The following is a 19,935-nucleotide window of genomic DNA, read 5'->3' as shown; positions in this document are numbered from 1 at the left end:
CATTCAATATGATCATGGCTGGTCATCCAACTCAGTATCCCATACCTGCCTTCTCTCCATACCCCCTGATCCCTTTAGCCACAAGGGCCACATCTAACTCCCTCTTAAATATTGCCAATGAACTGGCCTCAACTACCTTCTGTGGCAGAGAATTCCACAGATTCACCACTCTCTGTGTGAAAAAAAACTTTCTCATCTCGGTCCTAAAAGACTTCCCCCTTATCCTTAAACTGTGACCCCCTTGTTCTGGACTTCTCCAACATCGGGAACAATCTTCCTGCATCTAGCCTGTCCAACCCCTTAAGAATTTTGTAAGTTTCTATAAGATCCCCCCTCAATCTTCTAAATTCCAGCGAGTACAAGCCGAGTCTATCCAGTCTTTCTTCATATGAAAGTCCTGCCATCCCAGGAAACAATCTGGTGAACCTTCTCTGTACTCCCTCTATGGCAAGAATGTCTTTCCTCAGATTAGGAGACCAAAACTGTACGCAATACTCCAGGTGTGGTCTCACCAATGCCCTGTACAACTGCAGTAGAACCTCCCTGCTCCTATACTCAAATCCCCTCGCTATGAATGCCAACATACCATTCGCTTTCTTCACTGCCTGCTGCACCTGCATGCCTACTTCAAATGACTGGTGTACCACGACACCCAGGTCTCGTTGCATCTCCCCTTCTCCTAATCGGCCATACAGTGTGGATGCAGACCTTATAGCACACCAGGTCCACACTGACCAACAAGTAGTATAAGAAAATAACTGCAGACGCTGGTACAAATCGAAGGTATTTATTCACAAAATGCTGGAGTAACTCAGCAGGTCAGGCAGCATCTCGGGAGAGAAGGAATGGGTGACGTTTCGGGTCGAGACGGTCTCGACCCGAAACGTCACCCATTCCTTCTCTCCCGAGATGCTGCCTGACCTGCTGAGTTACTCCAGCATTTTGTGAATAAATACCCACACTGACCAACGATCGCCCATTCACACGAAGGTAATGGGTCGAGACCCTTCTTCAGATTTGAAGTTTCTCGACCCGAAATGTCACCCATTCCTTCTCTCCAGAGATGCTGCCCGACCCGCTGAGTTACTCCGGCATAATAGACAATAGACAATAGGTGCAGGAGGAGGCCATTCGGCCCTTCGAGCCAGCACCGCCATTCAATGTGATCTTGGCTGATCATTCTCAATCAGTACCCCGTTCCTGCCTTCTCCCCATACCCCCTAACTCCGCTATCCTTAAGAGCTCTATCTAGCTCTCTCTTGAATGCATTCAGAGAATTGGCCTCCACTGCCTTCTGAGGCAGAGAATTCCACAGATTCACAACTCTCTGACTGAAAAAGTTTTTCCTCATCGCCGTTCTAAATGGCCTTCCCCTTATTCTTAAACTGTGTGTGGCCCCTTGTTCTGGACTCCCCCAACATTGGGAACATGTTTAACGTGTCCAACCCCTTAATAATCTTATACGTTTCGATAAGATCTCCTCTTTTATTGTTCTAGTTTATATCTCTCTACATCGTCTATATCTCTCGTTTTCCTTTCCCGTGTCTTCCCGTGAAGAGGTCTTCCAGTCTGAAGAAGGGTCTCGACCCGAAACGTCACCCATTCCTTCTCTCCAGAGATGCTGCCTGTCCCCCTGAGTTACTCCGGTATAATATGTCTTTCTTCAGTTTGAACCAGCATCTGTAGTTCCTTCCCACACACACATAGACCATATCTTCTCTGTGTTAGGACCTGGGCAAAACCAAGAAGGAGCTGCAGGACTTGACAGCTACCCATGAACTCCAAGTGGCCTTAATGCAACGAAAAGAGAAGGAATGGTTTTCACAGAAAGAGACGTTAAAGGAGAATACTGCAGACCATGGCAAAGTGCTGGAAGAATTGAAGAAAAGCCATCACAAAGAGATGGAGACCCTTCGGAAGAGCTCTGACCTCATAGTGGTGGTGAGTTTCACCTGTAACCTTTATATTTTAAATCGCCAGTAAAATTATTCTGGGGGTAATTGTCAATCTGATCAGGCCGCGCCAATTCAGCCGACAATAGACAATAGGTGCAGGAGGAGGCCATTCGGCCCTTCGAGCCAGCACCGCCATTCAATGTGATCATGGCTGATCATTCTCAATCAGTACCCCTCTCCTGCCCTCTCCCCATACCCCCCGACTCCGCTATCCTTAAGAGCTCTATCCAGCTCTCTCTTGAAAGCACCCAGAGAATTGGCCTCCACTGCCTTCTGAGGCAGAGAATTCCACAGATTTACAACTCTCTGGGTGAAAACGTTTTTCCTTATCTCTGTTCTAAATGGCCGACCCCTTATTCTTAAACTGTGGCCCCTGGTTCTGGACTCCCCCAACATTGGGAACATGTTTCCTGCCTCTAGCGTGCCCAATCCCTTAATAATCTTATGTTTCAATAAGGTCTCCTCCCATCCTTCATCCTCCTCGACCCTCCTTCAGTCTGAAGAAGAGTCTCGACCCGAAACGTCACCCATTCCTTCTGCCTGACCCGCTGAGTTACTCCAGCATTTTGTGTCTACCTCCAGATTCAGGGACAGTTACTTCCCAGCTGTTACCAGGCAACTGAACCATCCCACCACAACCAGAGAGCAGTGCTGAACTACTATCTACCTCTTTGGTGACCCTCGGACTATCCTTGATCGGACTTTGCTGGCTTTACCTTGCGCTAAATGTTATTCCCTTATGTATCTATACAGTGTAAACGGCTCGATTGTAATTATGCACTGTCTTTCTGCTGACCGGATAACACGCAACAAAAACTTTTCACTGTACCTCGGTACACGTGACACTAAGCTAAACTGAAACATTCAATCATGCAGGAGAAACAAAGCCTAGAAACTGCAAAGGGAGCTACGGAACAGGCAAAGAAAGCAGCGGACTCTACCCTGAAGCAACTGAGACAGGATAATGATGACCTGAAGAGAAAGCTTTCGCAGTTGGACTTCCAATTGGGAGAATGCAGGGACATGCTTCAGGAATTTCAAGTCACCGAGTCAAGGCTGAAAGACAAAATAGCCAGGCTTGAGGTAATTAAACGGCAAGAACAGCTAATTTATTTTGTGGTAGGATGTTGGCCACTTCTCGTAAGCACGGCACTTATTTTCTGTCCATAACTGCCCTTGAAGAGATGGTGGGACACGGTTGTGTAAGAAGGAATAGCAGATGCTGGTTTAAACCAAAGATAGACACAAAAAAGCTGGAGTAACTCAGCAGGACTATCGAGACGTATAAGATTATTAAGGGGTTGGACACGTTAGAGGCAGGAAACATGTTCCCGATGTTGGGGGAGTCCAGAACCAGGGGCCTCACACAGTTTAAGAATAAGGGGTCGGCCATTTAGAACGGCGATGAGGAAAAACTTTTTCAGTTGTAAATCTGTGGAATTCTCTGCCTCAGAAGGCAGTGGAGGCCAATTCTCTGAATGCATTCATGAGAGAGCTAGATGGAGCTCTTAAGGACAGCGGAGTCAGGGGGTATGGGGAGAAGGCAGGAACGGGGTACTGATTGAGAATGATCAGCCGTGATCACATTGAATGGCGGTGCTGGCTCGAAGGGCCGAATGGCCTACTCCTGCACCTATTGTCTACAGGACAGGCAGCATCTCTGGGGAGAAGGTTTCAGGTCGAGACCCTTCTTCAGACTGGTTAGGGATAAGGGAATCGAGAAATACAGACGGCGATGTGGAGAGATAAAGACCAATGAATGAAAGATATGCATAAAAGTAACGATGATAAAGGAAACGGGCCATTGTAAAACGTTTGTTGGGTGAAAATGAGAAGCTGGTGCAACTTGGGTGGGGGAGGGATGGAGAGAGAGGGAATGGCGGGGTTACCTGAAGTAAGAGAAGTCAATGTTCATACCACTGGGCTGTAAGCTGCCCAAGCGAAATATGAGGTGCTGTTCCTCCAATTTGCGTTTAGCCTCACTCTGACAATGGAGGAGGCCGAGGACTGAAAGGTCTGTGTGGGAATGGGAGGGTGAATTAAAGTGTCCAGCAACCGGGAGATCAGGTTGGTTCAGGCGGGCTGAGCGAAGGTGTTCCGCGAACACGATCGCACAGTCTGCGTTTGGTCTCGCCGATGTACGAGTCCACATCGTGAACAGCGGATGCAGTAGATGAGGTTGGAGGAGGTGCAAAGGAGCGTCTGCCTCACCTGAAAGGACTGTCGGGGTCCCTGGACAGAGTCGAGGGAGAGGTGTGGGGACAGGTGTTGCATCTCCTGCGGTTGCAGGGGAAAGTGCCCGGGGAGGGGGTGGTTTGGGTGGGAAGAGACGAGTGGACCAGGGAGTTGCGGTGTGAACGGTCTCTGCGGAAGGCGGAAAGTGGTGGAAAGATGAGGCCAGTAGTTAGATCCCGTTGGAGGTGGTGGAAATGTCGGAGGATTGTGTGTTGTACGCGATGGCTGATGGGGTGGGAGGCAAGGACGAGGGGGAGCCTGTCTCTGTTGCAACTGGGGGGCGGGGCCTGTCGGGCATGTACATTTTCTGCCTTTCCGCGGATCTCCGCGTTTTTTAAATCCATTTTCCGCGCTTTTTGTACCGTTTCCGCGTTTTTCACTTTGCCAAATAAACGGAGAAATCGGATCGAAAAAAAGAAAGAAAAAATAAACGATGTTTAGACTTGTAATGAACACTAGGGTTCCGCTAGAGGTCGCTAGGGGTTCCGCGAGAAATCCCTCCCCAGCCCGCCCTGGAAGTCTCCCCGGAAATGTGGCGCCTAGGCTGGGCAAGGCAGCCAATCTCGACCTCATCGGGACTTCCACGGCCGATCGGTGGGTTGAATTTGCAACCTGCGGCCGGGGCTGTGGAACTCCAGCCCAGCTGGAGCCGGCACGTCTATCCCCATCGCCGAGCGACTTCCTTGGCCGGCTGGATAAACCAACAAAGCTCTGGAACCAAGAGTGCCAGAAAATCAGTGGTGGGACTGTAATGGGTCAATATTACATTTAAGTGCAAGATTATATAACTATATTAATTAAGACGGGGTTAAAATATAAAACACAGCAGAAAAGCCAATTACCACCTTTTTGGGCTGATTATCAATTAATGTGCGAATTTACTTCAAAATGTTATTAGTATACAGTGACATATTCACATTATGGCGCAGCGGTAGAGTTGCTGCCTTACAGCGAACGCAGCGCCGGAGACTCAGGTTCGATCCCGACTACGGGCGCTGTCTGTACGGAGTTTGCACGTTCTCCCCGTGACCTGCGTGGGTTTTCTCCAAGACCTTCTAGCCTTAGAGGGAGTACAGAGAAGGTTCACCAGATTGATCCCTGGGATGGCAGGACTTTCATATGAAGAAAGACTGGAGACTCGGCTTGTACTCGCTGGAATTTAGAAGACTGAGGGGGGATCTTATTGAAACATATAAAATTCTTAAGGGGTTGGAGAGGCTAGATGCGGGAAGATTATTCCTGATGTTGGGGAAGTCCAGAACCAGGGGTCACAGCTTAAGGATAAGGGGGAAGTCTTTTAGGACCGAGATGAGAAAACATTTCTTCACACAGAGAGCGGTGAGTCTGTGGAATTCTCTGCCACAGAAGGTAGTTGAGGCCAGTTCATTGGCTATATTTAAGAGGGTGTTAGATGTGGCCCTTATGGCTAAAGGGATCAGGGGGTATGGAGAGAAGGCAGGTACAGGTTACTGAGCTGGATGATCAGCCATGATCATATTGAATGGCGGTGCGTACAGGCTCGAAGGGCCGAATGGCCTACTCCTGCACCTATTTTCTATTTTTGTATCTTCGGTTTCCTCCCACACTCCAAAAGACGTGCAGGTTTGTAGGTTAATTGGCTGGGCAAATGTAAATATTGTCCCTAGTGGGTGTAGGAAAGTGTTAATGTGCGGGGATCGCTGGGCGGCGCGGACCCGGTGGGCCGAAGGGCCTGTTTCTGCGCTGTATCTCTAAATCTAAATCTAAATTTTGTAATGTCTGTTTTACTTTGAAATGCACTAAAAGAGGCTTGAAACGGGTCATTTTATGTGTACATTTTTGACCCCCGTTGTACGCCTCACGTAAGTGCTCGGATCTTTTCTTCTCTTTTTCTTACCTCACTCACATGCCGGTCTGTGAACGGGTGCCCGGTTCCACGGCAGGGAAGCCAGGAATCCTGTCGGCACGTGGCTATGGCCGGGACGCCACATAGAAACATAGAAAATAGGTGCAGGAGGAGGCCATTCGGCCCTTCGAGCCTGTACGCACCGCCATTCAATATGATCATGGCTGATCATCCAACTCAGTATCCCGTACCTGCCTTCTCTCCATACCCCCTGATCCCACAAGGGCCACATCTAACTCCCTCTTAAATATAGCCAATGAAGTTACCCCAGTAACGGACTGTTCCAGATGCTACGATCAGGCAAACGCCTCCGCTGTCACGCTGTGAAAACGGAGAGGATGAGACGGAGCTTCTTCCCACAGGCCATCAGGACTGTCAACTTTTATAACCCCAGAGACTAAATTTTTGTCGACACTTTTTGTGCTATGTTTAGTAACTTATTAACTTTATTTATATGCTGTAACTGTAATTCTTTTTGTGCACAACCCGCAGGCATTGCCACATTCATTTCACTGCACATCGAGTATGTGTATGTGACAAATAAATTTGACTTGACTTGACTTGACTTGAACTGGCCTCAACTACCTTCTGTGGCAGAGAATTCCACAGATTCACCACTCTGTGTGAAAAATAACTTTTTCATCTCGGTCCTAAAAGACTTCCCCCTTATCCTTAAACTGTGTGGCCCCTTGTTCTGGACTTCCCCAACATCGGGAACAATCTTCCTGCATCTAGCCTGTCCAACCCTTTAAGAATTTTGTAAGTTTCTATAAGATCCCCCCTTAATCTTCTAAATTCCAGCGAGTACAAGCCAAGTCTATCCAGTCTTTCTTCATATGAAAATCCTGCCATCCCAGGAATCAATCTGGTGAACCTTCTCTGTACTCCCTCTATGGCAAGAATGTCTTTCCTCAGATTAGGAGACCAAAACTGTACGCAATACTCCAGGTGTGGTCTCACCAATGCCCTGTACAACTGCAGTAGAACCTCCCTGCTCCTATACTCAAATCCCCTCGCTATGAATGCCAACATACCATTGGGTTTCTTCACTGCCTGCTGCACCTGCACGCCCACTTTCAATGACTGGTGTACCACGACACCCAGGTCTCATTGCATCTCCCCTTCTCCTAATCGGCCATATAGTGTGGACGCAGACCTTTTAGCACACCAGGTCCACACTGACCAACAAGTAGTATAAGAAAATAACTGCAGACGCTGGTACATACCACCTCTTTACACGGCCCTTTGTTCCTCTTGCTCCACTCGTCCACTCGGCCGTAGTCTAGTCAAAAAACCGAGGTTTTTTTTTGAACGGCTGCTTTCTGTTTACGCATTTGAGCAAGTATCTACTTTGGTTTCAGATGGAGCGAAAACAGATGGAAGAGTCTCTGGGAGAAGCCACTGACCAAGAACAGGAAATAGCCGTGGCAAAGAGAGTGTTGGAAAACCGTCTGGAAGAAACTCAGGTATACAACTTTCTGCCTCTGCATCTATTGCGTCATCTAGTGATTTGCCCACTCACTGTGACTCGTTGGGTAGGAAGATAACTGCAGATGCTGGTACAAATCGAAGGTATTTGTTCACAAAATGCTGGAGTAACTCAGCAGGTCAGGCAGCATCTCAGGAGAGAAGGAATGGGTGACGTTTCGGGTCGAGACCCTTCTGAAGAATGTTTTTGTTTGTTTGCAGCCCAGATTCTGGGTTTTTTTTGTGTTTTTTTTTTTGCTTATTTTAGTTCAGAGTGGTCAAATAATATATATATATCAAATATATATATAAGTTCTCTTTTAACCTTTTATCTATCATTACATAGAGACTGGGAGGTCTATATTTGTTGTTAATGTAATCCTGATCCCTATGTATCAATATCACTGTTATGCTTATCATTTTTTTTGAAATTTAATAAAAAGATTTGAAAAGAAAAGGAATAGACAATAGACAATAGAAAATAGGTGCAGGAGAAGGCCATTTGGCCCTTCGAGCCAACACCGCCATTCAATGTGATCATGGCTGATCATTCTCAATCAGTACCCCGTTCCTGCCTTCTCCCCATACCCCCTGACTCCGCTATCCTTAAGAGCTTTATCTAGCTCTCTCTTGAATGTATTCAGAGAATTGGCCTCCACTGCCTTCTGAGGCAGAGAATTCCACAGATTCACAACTCTCTGACTAAAAAAGTTTTTCCTCATCTCTGTTCCAAATGACCGACCCCTTATTCTTAAACTGTGGCCCCTATTCCAGTCCAGAATGTTGCCACTGCCAGACGTTGCCACGTTACTGACACTGCCTTGAGTGTGTGAGAGAGGGAGGGGTATCTTGCGATTGTCATGACCATTCAATTTTCTAATTTCGCTCCCCCCGTCACCATGAACAGCGGAACCTGGCCAGAGCTACACAAGACCACCAGGAGTTGAGCGGCCGTTTGGAAGATGAGACCAGGCAGAAGGACCAACTCAAGAAGGCCAAGAATGAACTGGAAGAACAAAAGAGAGTTCTGGACAAAACGGTCGAAAAGCTCCAGAAAGAGGTAGGAATAAATTGGAATTGTACAGCACAGAAACAGGCCCTTCGGCCCAACTCATCCATGCCGACCAAGATACCCCATCTAAGCAGGTCCCATTTGCCCTCATTTGGTCCACATACAATACAATATACAATAGTATAAGAAAATAACTGCAGATGCTGGTACAAATCGAAGGTATTTATTCACAAATTGCTGGAGTAACTCAATGGGTCAGGCAGCATCTCAGGAGAGAAGGAATGGGTGACGTTTCGGGTCAATAGACAATAGACAATAGGTGCAGGAGTAGGCCATTCAGCCCTTCGAGCCAGCACCGCCATTCAATGCGATCATGGCTGATCACTCTCAATCAGTACCCCGTTCCTGCCTTCTCCCCATACCCCCTCACTCCGCTATCCTTAAGAGCTCTATCCAGCTCTCTCTTGAAAGCATCCAACGAACTGGCCTCCACTGCCTTCTGAGGCAGAGAATTCCACACCTTCACCACTCTCTGACTGAAAAAGTTCTTCCTCATCTCCGTTCTTAATGGCCTACCCCTTATTCTTAAACTGTGGCCCCTTGTTCTGGACTCCCCCAACATTGGGAACATGTTTCCTGCCTCTAATGTGTCCAATCCCCTAATTATCTTATATGTTTCAATAAGATCCCCCCTCATCCTTCTAAATTCCAGTGTATACAAGCCTAATTGCTAAAAGGGTCGAGACCCTTCTTCAGACTGATGTCAGGGGGGCGGGACAAAGGAAGGATATAGGTGGAGACAGGAAGAAAGAGGGAGATCTGGGAAGGGGGTGGGGAAGAGAGGGACAGAGGAACTATCTAAAGTTGGAGAAGTCGATGTTCATACCACTGGGCTGCAAGCTGCCCAGGCGAAATATGAGGACACGTACAATATATCTTTATTGTCATTGTACAGGAGTACAACGAGATTGGGAATGCGCCTCCCATACGATGCAATAAATTAATTAGCTAAATTTATACAACCCAGTGAAACAAAATTAGATTTTTTTTAGATTTTAGATTTAGAGATACAGCGCGGAAACAGGCCCTTCGGCCCACCGGGTCCGCGCCGCCCAGCGATCCCCGCACATTAACACTATCCTACACCCACTAGGGACAATTTTTACTTTTGCCCAGCCAATTAACCTACAAACCTGCACGTCTTTGGAGTGTGGGAGGAAACTGAAGATCTCGGAGAAAACCCACGCAGGTCAATGGGAGAACGTGCAAACTCCGTACAGACGGCGCCCGTAGTCATGATCGAACCTGAGTCTCAGGCACTGCATTCGCTGTAAGGCGGCAACTCTACCGCTGCGCACATATTTAAACCTATGTCCTCTGGTTCATGATTTCCCCTACTCTGGGTAGAAGATTCTGTGCATTCACCCTATCTCCCTCATGGTCTTATACACCCCTCGGCCCCCTGCGCTCCAAGGAATGAAGGCTCAGCTTGCCCCATCTCTCCCTGCAGTCTTATAAGTTGACAGGGAAAACAAAATCAGCATTGCTTTGTGCTGTCCACAAACACTTTTAGTTTAGTTTGGCGATACAGCGGGGAAACGTTGAACCACCAAGTCCGCGCCGACCAGCGATCCCCACTCATTACCACTACCCGGGACAATTTACAATCTTTACCCAAGCCAATTAACCTACAAACCTCTTTGGAGTCTGGGAGGAAACCAGAGCACCCGGAGAAAACCCACGCAGGTCACGTACAAACTCCGTACAGACAGCGCCCGTAGTCGGGATGGAACCCGGGTCTCTGGCGCCGTGAGGCAGCAGCTCTACCCGCTGCACAACCACTTGCATTATTCCCATTGTTAAACAAGGAAGCATGCAGGTACAGCAGGCAGTGAAGAAAGCCAATGGGATGTCGGCCTTCATAACAAGAGGAGTTGAGTATAGGAGCAAAGAGGTCCTTCTGCAGTTGTACAGGGCCCTAGTGAGACCGCACCTGGAGTACTGTGTGCAGTTTCGGTCTCCAAATTTGAGGAAGGATATCCTTGCTATTGAGGGCGTGCAGCTTAGGTTTACTAGGTTAATTCCCGGAATGGCGGGACTGTCGTACGTTGAAAGACTGGAGCGACTAGGCTTGTATACACTGGAATTTAGAAGGATGAGAGGGGATCTTATTGAAACGTATAAGATTATTAAGAAGTTGGACACATTAGAGGCAGGAAATATGTTCCCAAGGTTGGGGGAGTCCAGAACCAGGGGCCACAGTTTAAGAATAAGGGGTAGGCCATAGTGTTAATGTGCGGGGATCACTGGGCGGCACGGACTTGGAGGGCCGAAAAGGCCTGTTTCCGGCTGTATATATATGATATGATGATGATATGATATTTAGAACGGAGATGAGGAAAAACTTTTTCAGTCAGAGAGTTGCAAATCGGTGGAATTCACTGCCTCAGAAGGCAGTGGAGGCCAATTCTCTAAATGCATTCAAGAGAGAGCTAGATAGAGCTCTTAAGGATAGCGGAGTCAGGGGGTATGGGGAGAAGGCAGGAACGGGGTACTGATTGAGAATGATCAGCCATGATCACATTGAATGGCTGTGCTGGCTCGAAGGGCCGAATGGCCTCCTCCTGCACCTATGGGCTATTGTCTAAAATTGAAAGTCACCTATTCCTTCTCTCCAGAGATGCTTCCTGACCCGCTGAGTTACTCGAGTGTTTTGTGTCGACCTGCTAATTGCTCATTTTGGGATTAGAATAATGGGAACAGGATTATCATCAATAGTTGCCCCAAGCTGTGACGGGACTTCTCATAAATGCTCACCACACAAGTTTCATGACAGGTCAATGCAGGTTACCTGGGTTCTTAAAGGGCAATGAGTCAGTTCTATGTTATAGACAATAGACAATAGGGCATCTTCCCATGCTATTTTCCTTGCCTTCTAGTCTTATCAAATTTCAACTTGCCTTCAAATTAGCTTAGTTGTGTTTTCATCCCATTCTGAGTAAAGACATTTTTCTTGAATTCTTTATTTTACTTCTGTGGCTCCTAACTTCATCTTCAATATTAGACAATAGACAATAGATGCAGGAGGAGACCATTCGGCCCTTCGAGCCAGCACCGCCATTCAATGTGATCATGGCTGATCATTCTCAATCAGTACCCCGTTCCTGCCTTCTCCCCATACCCCCTGACTCCGCTATCCTTAAGAGCTCTATCTAGCTCTCTCTTGAATGCATTCAGAGACTTGGCCTCCACTGCCTTCTGAGACAGAGAATTCCACAGATTCACAACTCTCCTCATCTCCGTTCTAAATGGCCTATCCCTTATTCTTAAACTGTGTGGCCCCTTGTTCTGGACTCCCCCAACATTGGGAACATGTTTCCAGCCTCTAACGTGTCCAACCCCTTAATAATCTTATACGTTTCGATAAGATCCCCTCTCATCCTTCTAAATTCCAGTGTATACAAGCCTAGTCGCTCCAGTCTTTCAACGTACGACAGTCCCGCCATTCCGGGAATTAACCTGGTGAACCTACGCTGCACGCCCTCAATAGCAAGAATATCCTTCCTCAAATTTGGAGACCAAAACTGCACACAGTACTCCAGGTGCGGTCTCACTAGGGCCCTGTACAACTGCAGAAGGACCTCTTTGCTCCTATACTCAACTCCTCTTGTTATGAAGGCCAACATGCCATTGGCTTTCTTCACTGCCTGCTGTACCTGCATGCTTCCTTTCAATGACTGATGCGAGAGTGGGATAACGTACAACTAATGTGCGGACGGGTGAAAAACTGTAGGTGAAAAAGGAACAGCATTAGTCAGGGCCGACCACAAATGACCTCGGGCTGCCTGGTGCCTGGCAAGCCCAATGTTGCTAAACCTGTAGGAAGCAACTGCGGATGTCGGTCTCGACCCAAAACATCGCCCATTCCTTCTCTCCCGGGATGCTGCCTGTCCCGCTGAGTCGCTCCAACTTTTTACGTCTATCTTTGGTATAAACCAGCGTCTGCTGTTCTTTCCTGCACATCGTCCATTAACCCATCCCTTGAGACTCTATAGGTTGGCCAGAAGATGTCCTCATAGAGCAGGGGAACAGACCCTTCATCCCAACTTGTCCTTGCCATAGAGGGAGTACAGAGAAGGTTCACCAGATTGATCCCTGGGATGGCAGGACTTTCATATGAAGAAAGACTGGATAGACTCGGCTTGTACTCGCTGGAATTTAAAAGACTGAGGGGGGATCTTATTGAAACATATGAAATTCTTAAGGGGTTGGACAGGCTAGATGCGGGAAGATTGTTCCCGATGTTGGGGAAGTCCAGAACCAGGGGTCACAGCTTAAGGATAAGGGGGAAGTCTTTTAGGACCGAGATGAGAAAACATTTCTTCACACAGAGAGTGGTGAGTCTGTGGAATTCTCTGCCACAGAGGGTAGTTGAGGCCAGTTCATTGGCTATATTTAAGAGGGAGTTAGATGTGGCCCTTGTGGGATCAGGGGGTATGGAGAGAAGGCAGGTACAGGTTACTGAGCTGGATGATCAGCCATGATCATATTGAATGGTGGTGCAGGCTCGAAGGGCCATCCAAGATGTCCTATCTCCGCTCGTCCGCCCTGCCTGTGTTTGGCCCTATGCTTCTAAATCCCTATACTAAAACTCTCGTTTGTTTGTTTGTTTGTTCCTGAACTACAGCCAAAACGGTACACGATGGCGCGACAATTTTAGGCCCACCTTACTCACCGTCGTCCCTTTGGTGCTAATGGGAGAAGTTTCATTGAAATCGGTGTTATATTTTTAAAGTTATTCACATTTTAAAGTTTAAATCTATCTCCTAGGGAGGGAGAGGGGGAGGGGAGAGGGGGGAAGGGGAGGAGGGAGAGAGGGGAGGAGGGAGAGAGGGGGGGGGTGAGGGGAGGGGAGGAGGGAGAGGGGAAGGGTAGGGGAGGGGGGTTGAGGGAGAGGAGGAGGGGAGGAGGGAGGGAGAGAGGGGAGGAAGGAGGAGGGAGAGGGAGAGGGGAAGGGTAGGAGGGGAGGGGACAATGAGGGAGAGGGGAGGAGGGGGGTGGGGGCGATGGGAGGAAGGGGAAGGGTAGGAGGAGGAGTGGGAGGAGAGAGAGGAGGGGAGGAGGAAGAGGGGAAGGGTAGGATGGGAGGAAGGGGAAGGGAGGGGGAGAGAGGAGAGGGGAAGGGGAGAGGGGGAGGGGAGGAGAGGGTGCTGCACCAATGCAGGAGAGGTTTGGGCCCAACGGATCCACTTGGTCTAGCATCCTAAATCTTTCCTAACCCGTGCTCGCTCCCTCTTGGTTCTTTGCAGGTTGAGGTCATCACGGAACAGTCCGGAAGCTCGGTGGTCTCGCTGCAGTCTCAGTTGGAGGAGCATCGGGACAAGTCGCGTCGCGAGCTGCTGGAGCAACAGAGACAAGGGAAGGAGAAGACACTGGAGCTGGAAAAGACAAACATGACCACGAAGAGACTGCAAGAAGAGGTATGAGCCACAGGGGTCATACGTTCCAGGAGCAGAATTAGGCCATTTGGCCCATCAGGTCTACCCCGCCAGTCAAACTACCCTTCTCAACCCCATTCTCCTGCCTTCTCCCCAACTTGTGGGCGGCACGGTGGTAGAGTTGCTGCCTTACAGCAAATGCAGCGCCGGAGGCTCAGGTTCGACCCGACTACGGGCTGCGTCTGTACGGAGTTTGTACGTTCTCCCCGTGACCTGCGTGGGTTTTCTCCGAGATCTTCGGTTTCCTCCCACGCTCCAAAGACGTGCGGGTTTGTAGGTTAATTGGCTGGGCGGCGTGGACCCGGTTGGCCTGTTTCCGCACTGTATTTCTAAATCTAAATCTTTTACCCTTCCTTAGAGGGACAAGTGTCCTAGTTAGCAAATTTGCAGATGATACAAAGCTGGGTGACAGTGTGAACTGTGAGGAAGATGCTATGAGGTTGCAGGGTGACTTAGACAGGTTGTGTGAGTGGGCGGATGCATGGCAGATGCAGTTTAATGTGGATAAGTGCGAGGTTATCCACTTTGGTGGTAAGAATAGGAAGGCAGAGTATTATCTGAATGGTGTCAAGTTAGGAAAAGGGGACGTACAACGAGATCTGGGTGTCCTAGTGCATCAGTCACTGAAAGGAAGCATGCAGGTACAGCAGGCAGTGAAGAAAGCCAATGGAATGTTGGCCTTCATAACAAGAGGAGTTGAGTATAGGAGCAAAGAGGTCCTTCTGCAGTTGTACAGGGCCCTATGGGGAGAGGGCAGGAACGGGGTACTGATTGAGAATGATCAGCCATGATCACATTGAATGGCGGTGCTGGCTCGAAGGGCCAAATGGCCTCCTCCTGCACCTATTGTCTATTGTCTAGTTGCCCTGAAATGGATCTCATTAGAATTTGTGGTTTAGTTTAGATACAGTGTGGAAACGGGCCCACCGAGTCGACGCCATCTTATCATATCATATCATATAGATACAGCCGGAAACAGGCCTTTTCGGCCCACCAAGTCCGTGCCGCCCAGCGATCCCCGTACATTAACACTATCCTACACCCACTAGGGACAATTTTTACATTTACCCAGCCAATTAACCTACATACCTGTACGTCTTTGGAGTGTGGGAGGAAACCGAAGATCTCGGAGAAAACCCACGCAGGTCACGGGGAGAACGTACAAACTCCTTACAGTACAGCACCCGTAGTCAGGATCGAACCTGAGTCTCCGGCGCTGCATTCGCTGTAAAGCAGCAACTCTACCGCTGCGCTACCGTGCCGCTATCTTGGCGATCACCCCGTACACTGTTTCTATCCTCCACTCTCGGGCCAGTTTAACCAATGCTGACCAGCGATCACACCACACGCTGGTTCCATCCTGCACACTAGGGACAATTTACACTCTACAGAAGCCAATTAACCTGCAAAGCTGCACGTCTTTGGAGTGTGGGAGGAAACCGGAGCGCCCGGAGAAGATTTGTGCCGTCGCAGGGAGAACGTACAAACTCCGTACAAGCACCTGTAGCCAGGATCCAACTCAATAGTCAATAGTCAATTTATTTGTCACATACACATAAATGTGCGGTGAAATGAAAGATTACCCACAGTCCAACAATAAGACCAATAAAAATAAGCAATAAAAATAAGCAATAACACACACAATCATAAACCAACACCAAACAAAAAGAAACATCCATCACAGTGAGTCTCCTCCAGTCCCCTCCTCACTGTGATGGAAGGCCAGAATGTCTTTTCCCTTCCCCTGCCGTCTTCTCCCGCGGTCAGGCTGTTGTAGTTGCCACGTTCCAGGCCGCGCCGGACGGTGGAAGGTCTGACCCAAGCCCCGCGATCCGGGGCGGGCGAAGTGGCGGTCGGGGCTCCCGACATTGAAGCCCCCGCCGAGCAGAGAAAATCCCGCGGCCTATTTCAGGCCGCGCCGGACGGTGAAAGGTCCGCGGCGGGCCGACCCAAGCCCCGCGATTCACGGCGGGCGAAGCCGCTGCCGCTGCCGGAGCTCCCGACGTCGGCCCCCACCCAGGGGGCTGCGAGCTTCCGACGTCCACGCGGCCCGCGGCCGAAGCCTCCGAAGGCAGCCAGCGCCGCAGGTGGTGAGTCCGGTCCGCGGGCTCTGCGAACCAGAGGCCCAGGTGGTCCCAGCTGGAGGCCGCCAGCTCCAGGTGTTTGGCCGATGGTAGGCCGCAGCGTGAACGGAGACACCACCCAGAAACAAAGGTCACGTCTCCGTTCGGAAGAGACAATTTTACAGTTTTACCGTTCCCCCCCCCCCCCACACATAACACACAACCACAAAAAACACTACATCACATCTAAACACTACAATTAAGACAAAAAACAACAAAGAACACAAAATACAAACGGGCCGCAGCCACACTCCAAAGACGTACAGGTTTGTAGGTTAATTGGCTGGGCAAATGTAAAAATTGTCCCTAGTGTGTGTAGGATAGTGTTAGTGTGCGGGGATCGTTGGTCGGCGCGGACCCGGTGGGCCGATAGGGCCTGTTTCCGCGCCGTGTCTCGAAACTAAACTAAACATAATGGTTGGGCAGTGTCTGAAAATGTTCCATTAAGATTTTGTAGTAGTCAACTACTGCCACTAGATGGTGACAGAGTCAGCAGAGACCACAACATTAATCTTGTGTCATGTTCATAGCAAGCATCCTAAGTCAAGTCAAGTCAAGTTTATTTGTCATGTACACATACAAGACGTGCAGTGAAATGAAAGTGGCAACGCCTGCGGATTGTGCTAAACTACAAAACAGAATTGAAAAAAAAATGTTAACACAAAAAATAAATTAATACAGTAAATTAAATGAGTCCCTGGTGATATAATAGTTAAGTCCTGATGGCCTGTGGGAAGAAACTCCATCTCATCCTCTCCGTTTTCACAGCGTGACAGCGGAGGCGTTTGCCTGACTGTAGCAGCTGGAACAGTCCGTTGCTGGGGTGGTAGGGGTCCCCCATAATGTTGCTGGCTCTGGATCTGCACCCCCTGATGTATAGGTCCTGCAGGGGGACGAGTGTAGTTCCCATGGTGCGTTCTGCCGAACGTACTACTCTCCGCAGGGCCTTCCTGTCCTGGGCAGAGCTGTTCCCAAACCAGACTGTGATGTTCCCGGACGAGAAATATAAGAAAATCACTGCAGATGCTGGTACAAATCGAAGGTATTTATTCACAAAATGATGGAGTAACTCAGCAGGTCAGGCAGCATCTCAGGAGAGAAGGAATGGGCGACGTTTCGGGTCGAGACCCTTCTTCAGGTAGAGTTGCTGCCTTACAGCGAATGCAGCGCCGTCAGAGACTCAGGTTCGATCCTGACTACGGGCGCTGTCTGTACGGAGTTTGTACGTTCTCCCCGTGACCTGCGTGGGCTTTCTCCGAGATCTTCGGTTTCCTCCCACACTCCAAAGACGTGCAGGTTTGTAGGTTAATTGGCTGGGCAAATGTAAAAATTGTCCCTAGTGTGTGTAGGATAGTGTTAATTTTTCCTGCATCTAGCTTGTCCAGTCCTTTCATAGTTTTATACGTCTCTATAAGATCCCCCTCTCATCCTTCTGTACTCCAGAGAAGAGAGGGGAAAAGAAGTTGAGGGAGAGCATTCTGGAGCTTACAGTGTCTGGGCGGCCGCCATTGGTGGGGTGGGAGCACTTGGCCGCTGGCTGGGTGAGGTCACGTGGGGCAGTGACATCACCCTTTGTCCCTTCTTTGGGAGTGAGATAGTTGGCAACCCTATCTACAGGTGCTGCCTATATGGAGTTTGCACGTTCTCCCCCTCGCTTTATTCTTGTACGAACATATAAAATTCTTAAGGGATTGGACGGGCTAGATGGAGGAAAAATGTTCCCCGATGTTGGGGGGAGTCCAGAACCAGGGGGTCACACACAGTTTAAGAATAACGGGTCGGCCATTTAGGACTGAGATGAGGAAAAAATTTCTTCACCCAGAGAGTTGTGAATCTGTGGGATTCTCTCGGAGAAAACCCACGCAGGTCACGGGGAGAACGTACAAACTCCGTACAGACGGCGCCCGTAGCCAGGATTGAACCTGTGTCTCCGGCGCTGCATTCGCTGTAAGGCAGCAACTCTACCGCTGCGCCACCGTGCCGCCTCCTCCTGCACCTGTTTTCTATGTTTCTCCCCGGAAGTGACGCAGCAGGATAGTTGCTGTCTTCTGGCACCTGACACCCGGTCTGGAGAAGGGTCTCCAGAGATGCTGCCTGACCCGCTGAGTTACTCCAGCATTTTGTGTCCATCTTCGGTTGTACCTCTAACCAAATTTGTTTCACTTGTGCTAATCTCTGCTTGCCTGGCAAAGTACCAAGTCTATTCGCTGCTTTTCTTGTGAAAAGCTTTAGGGGGGGGGGAATTAATCGCATCGCATAATTGGCTTCAATCAAACTTCCTCAAACTCAATTGCAACAAATCTGAAATCATCATCATTGGTCCAAAAACGCTCACCAAATCCACCCAAAACTTCATCCTCAACATTGATGGTCTCCCAGTATCCACCTCACCTCACATCCGGAATCTTGGAATCATCCTTGATCAAACCCTCTCCTTCGACAAACACATCAAACACATCACAAAGACAGCCTTCTTCCACCTCAAAAACATTGCCCGTCTCCGTCCATCCCTCTCCTGCACAGCTGCAGAAACCCTCATCCACGCCTTCATCACCTCCCGTCTGGATTATTGCAACAGCCTCCTCTATGGCGCACCCTCAAAAATCATCAATAAACTTCAATACATTCAAAACTCCGCTGCCCGTCTACTCACACACACCTCGATCCGTGACCATATCACCCCCGTCCTTTATAAACTCCACTGGCTCCCCATCCCCCAGAGAATCCAGTACAAAATCCTCCTCATAACCTACAAAGCCCTCCATAACCTGGCCCCATCCTACCTGACCGACCTCCTCCACAGGCACACTCCCACCTGCACCCTCCGCTCTGCCGCTGCCAATCTCCTATCCCCCCACATCCAAACTCAGATCCTGGGGGGACAGGGCTTTCTCCATCGCTGCTCCCACCCTATGGAACTCACTACCCCAAACCGTCAGAGACTCCTCCACACTCACCACATTCAAAACATCGCTGAAGTCTCACCTGTTCAGTACTGCCTTCAACCACTGAAGGTCACCTCACCTTCTGTCTCCTTTCTCTGTTCATTTATTTATTTACTTATTTATCTATTTATTCATTTCCCCTATGTTCTCAAAATCTCTCTGTAAAGCGTCTTTGAGTATATGAAAAGCGCTATATAAATAAAATGCATTATTATTATTATTATTATAATGGACGGCATTAAATGCAACCCTCCAGATTGGCCATTTGAAACAGGACCTGCTACAGAGCAAGGATGAGAAGGAGAACGCGCTTCTGGATAAGGATGTGCTGGGGCAGAGAGTGCAGCACTTGGAACGTGAAATGGACACCAAGAAAAGGACCCAGGACGACAAGTCGCGGCTGGCCAAAGTACTCGAGGTCAGTTGCTTATGTGCGACGAGGAGGCCATTGAATCCGTCGGGTCCGTTCTAGCCCTAACAATAGACAATAGACTATAGGTGCAGGAGTAGGCCATTCGGCCCTTTCGAGCCAGCACCACCATTCAATGTGATCATGGCCGATCATTCTCAATCAGTACCCCGTTCCTGCCTTCTCCCCATACCCCCCGACTCCGCTATCCTTAAGAGCTCTAACTAGCTCTCTCTTGAATGCATTCAGAGAATTGGCCTCCACTGCCTTCTGAGGCAGAGAATTCCACAGATTCACAATAGACAATAGACAATAGGTGCAGGAGTAGGCCATTCGGCCCTTCGAGCCTGTACGCACCATCATTCAATGTGATCATGGCCGATCATTCTCAATCAGTACCCCGTTC

The 19,935-nt window shown here is 49.0% G+C and overlaps 1 protein-coding gene across 1 annotated transcript in view; it reads left to right on the top strand.

Annotated features, from left to right (window-relative positions):
- LOC144612265 (cingulin-like) overlaps window positions 1-19,935 on the top strand; it is a 53,722-nt gene that overhangs the window by 14,569 nt on the left and 19,218 nt on the right. The window contains exons 5-10 of the mRNA XM_078431823.1: window positions 1,729-1,941; window positions 2,832-3,038; window positions 7,437-7,541; window positions 8,450-8,602; window positions 13,864-14,034; window positions 19,377-19,538. Of these exons, the coding sequence (XP_078287949.1) occupies window positions 1,729-1,941; window positions 2,832-3,038; window positions 7,437-7,541; window positions 8,450-8,602; window positions 13,864-14,034; window positions 19,377-19,538 (1,011 nt within the window). The remainder of the gene's footprint in view (window positions 1-1,728; window positions 1,942-2,831; window positions 3,039-7,436; window positions 7,542-8,449; window positions 8,603-13,863; window positions 14,035-19,376; window positions 19,539-19,935) is intronic.

This window comes from Rhinoraja longicauda, chromosome 44 (assembly GCF_053455715.1).
Source record: "Rhinoraja longicauda isolate Sanriku21f chromosome 44, sRhiLon1.1, whole genome shotgun sequence".
In the NCBI taxonomy this organism is placed as follows: domain Eukaryota; kingdom Metazoa; phylum Chordata; class Chondrichthyes; order Rajiformes; family Arhynchobatidae; genus Rhinoraja; species Rhinoraja longicauda.
The sequence above is the reverse complement of the archived record's forward strand: the minus strand, read 5'-3'. Positions and strand labels throughout refer to the sequence as shown.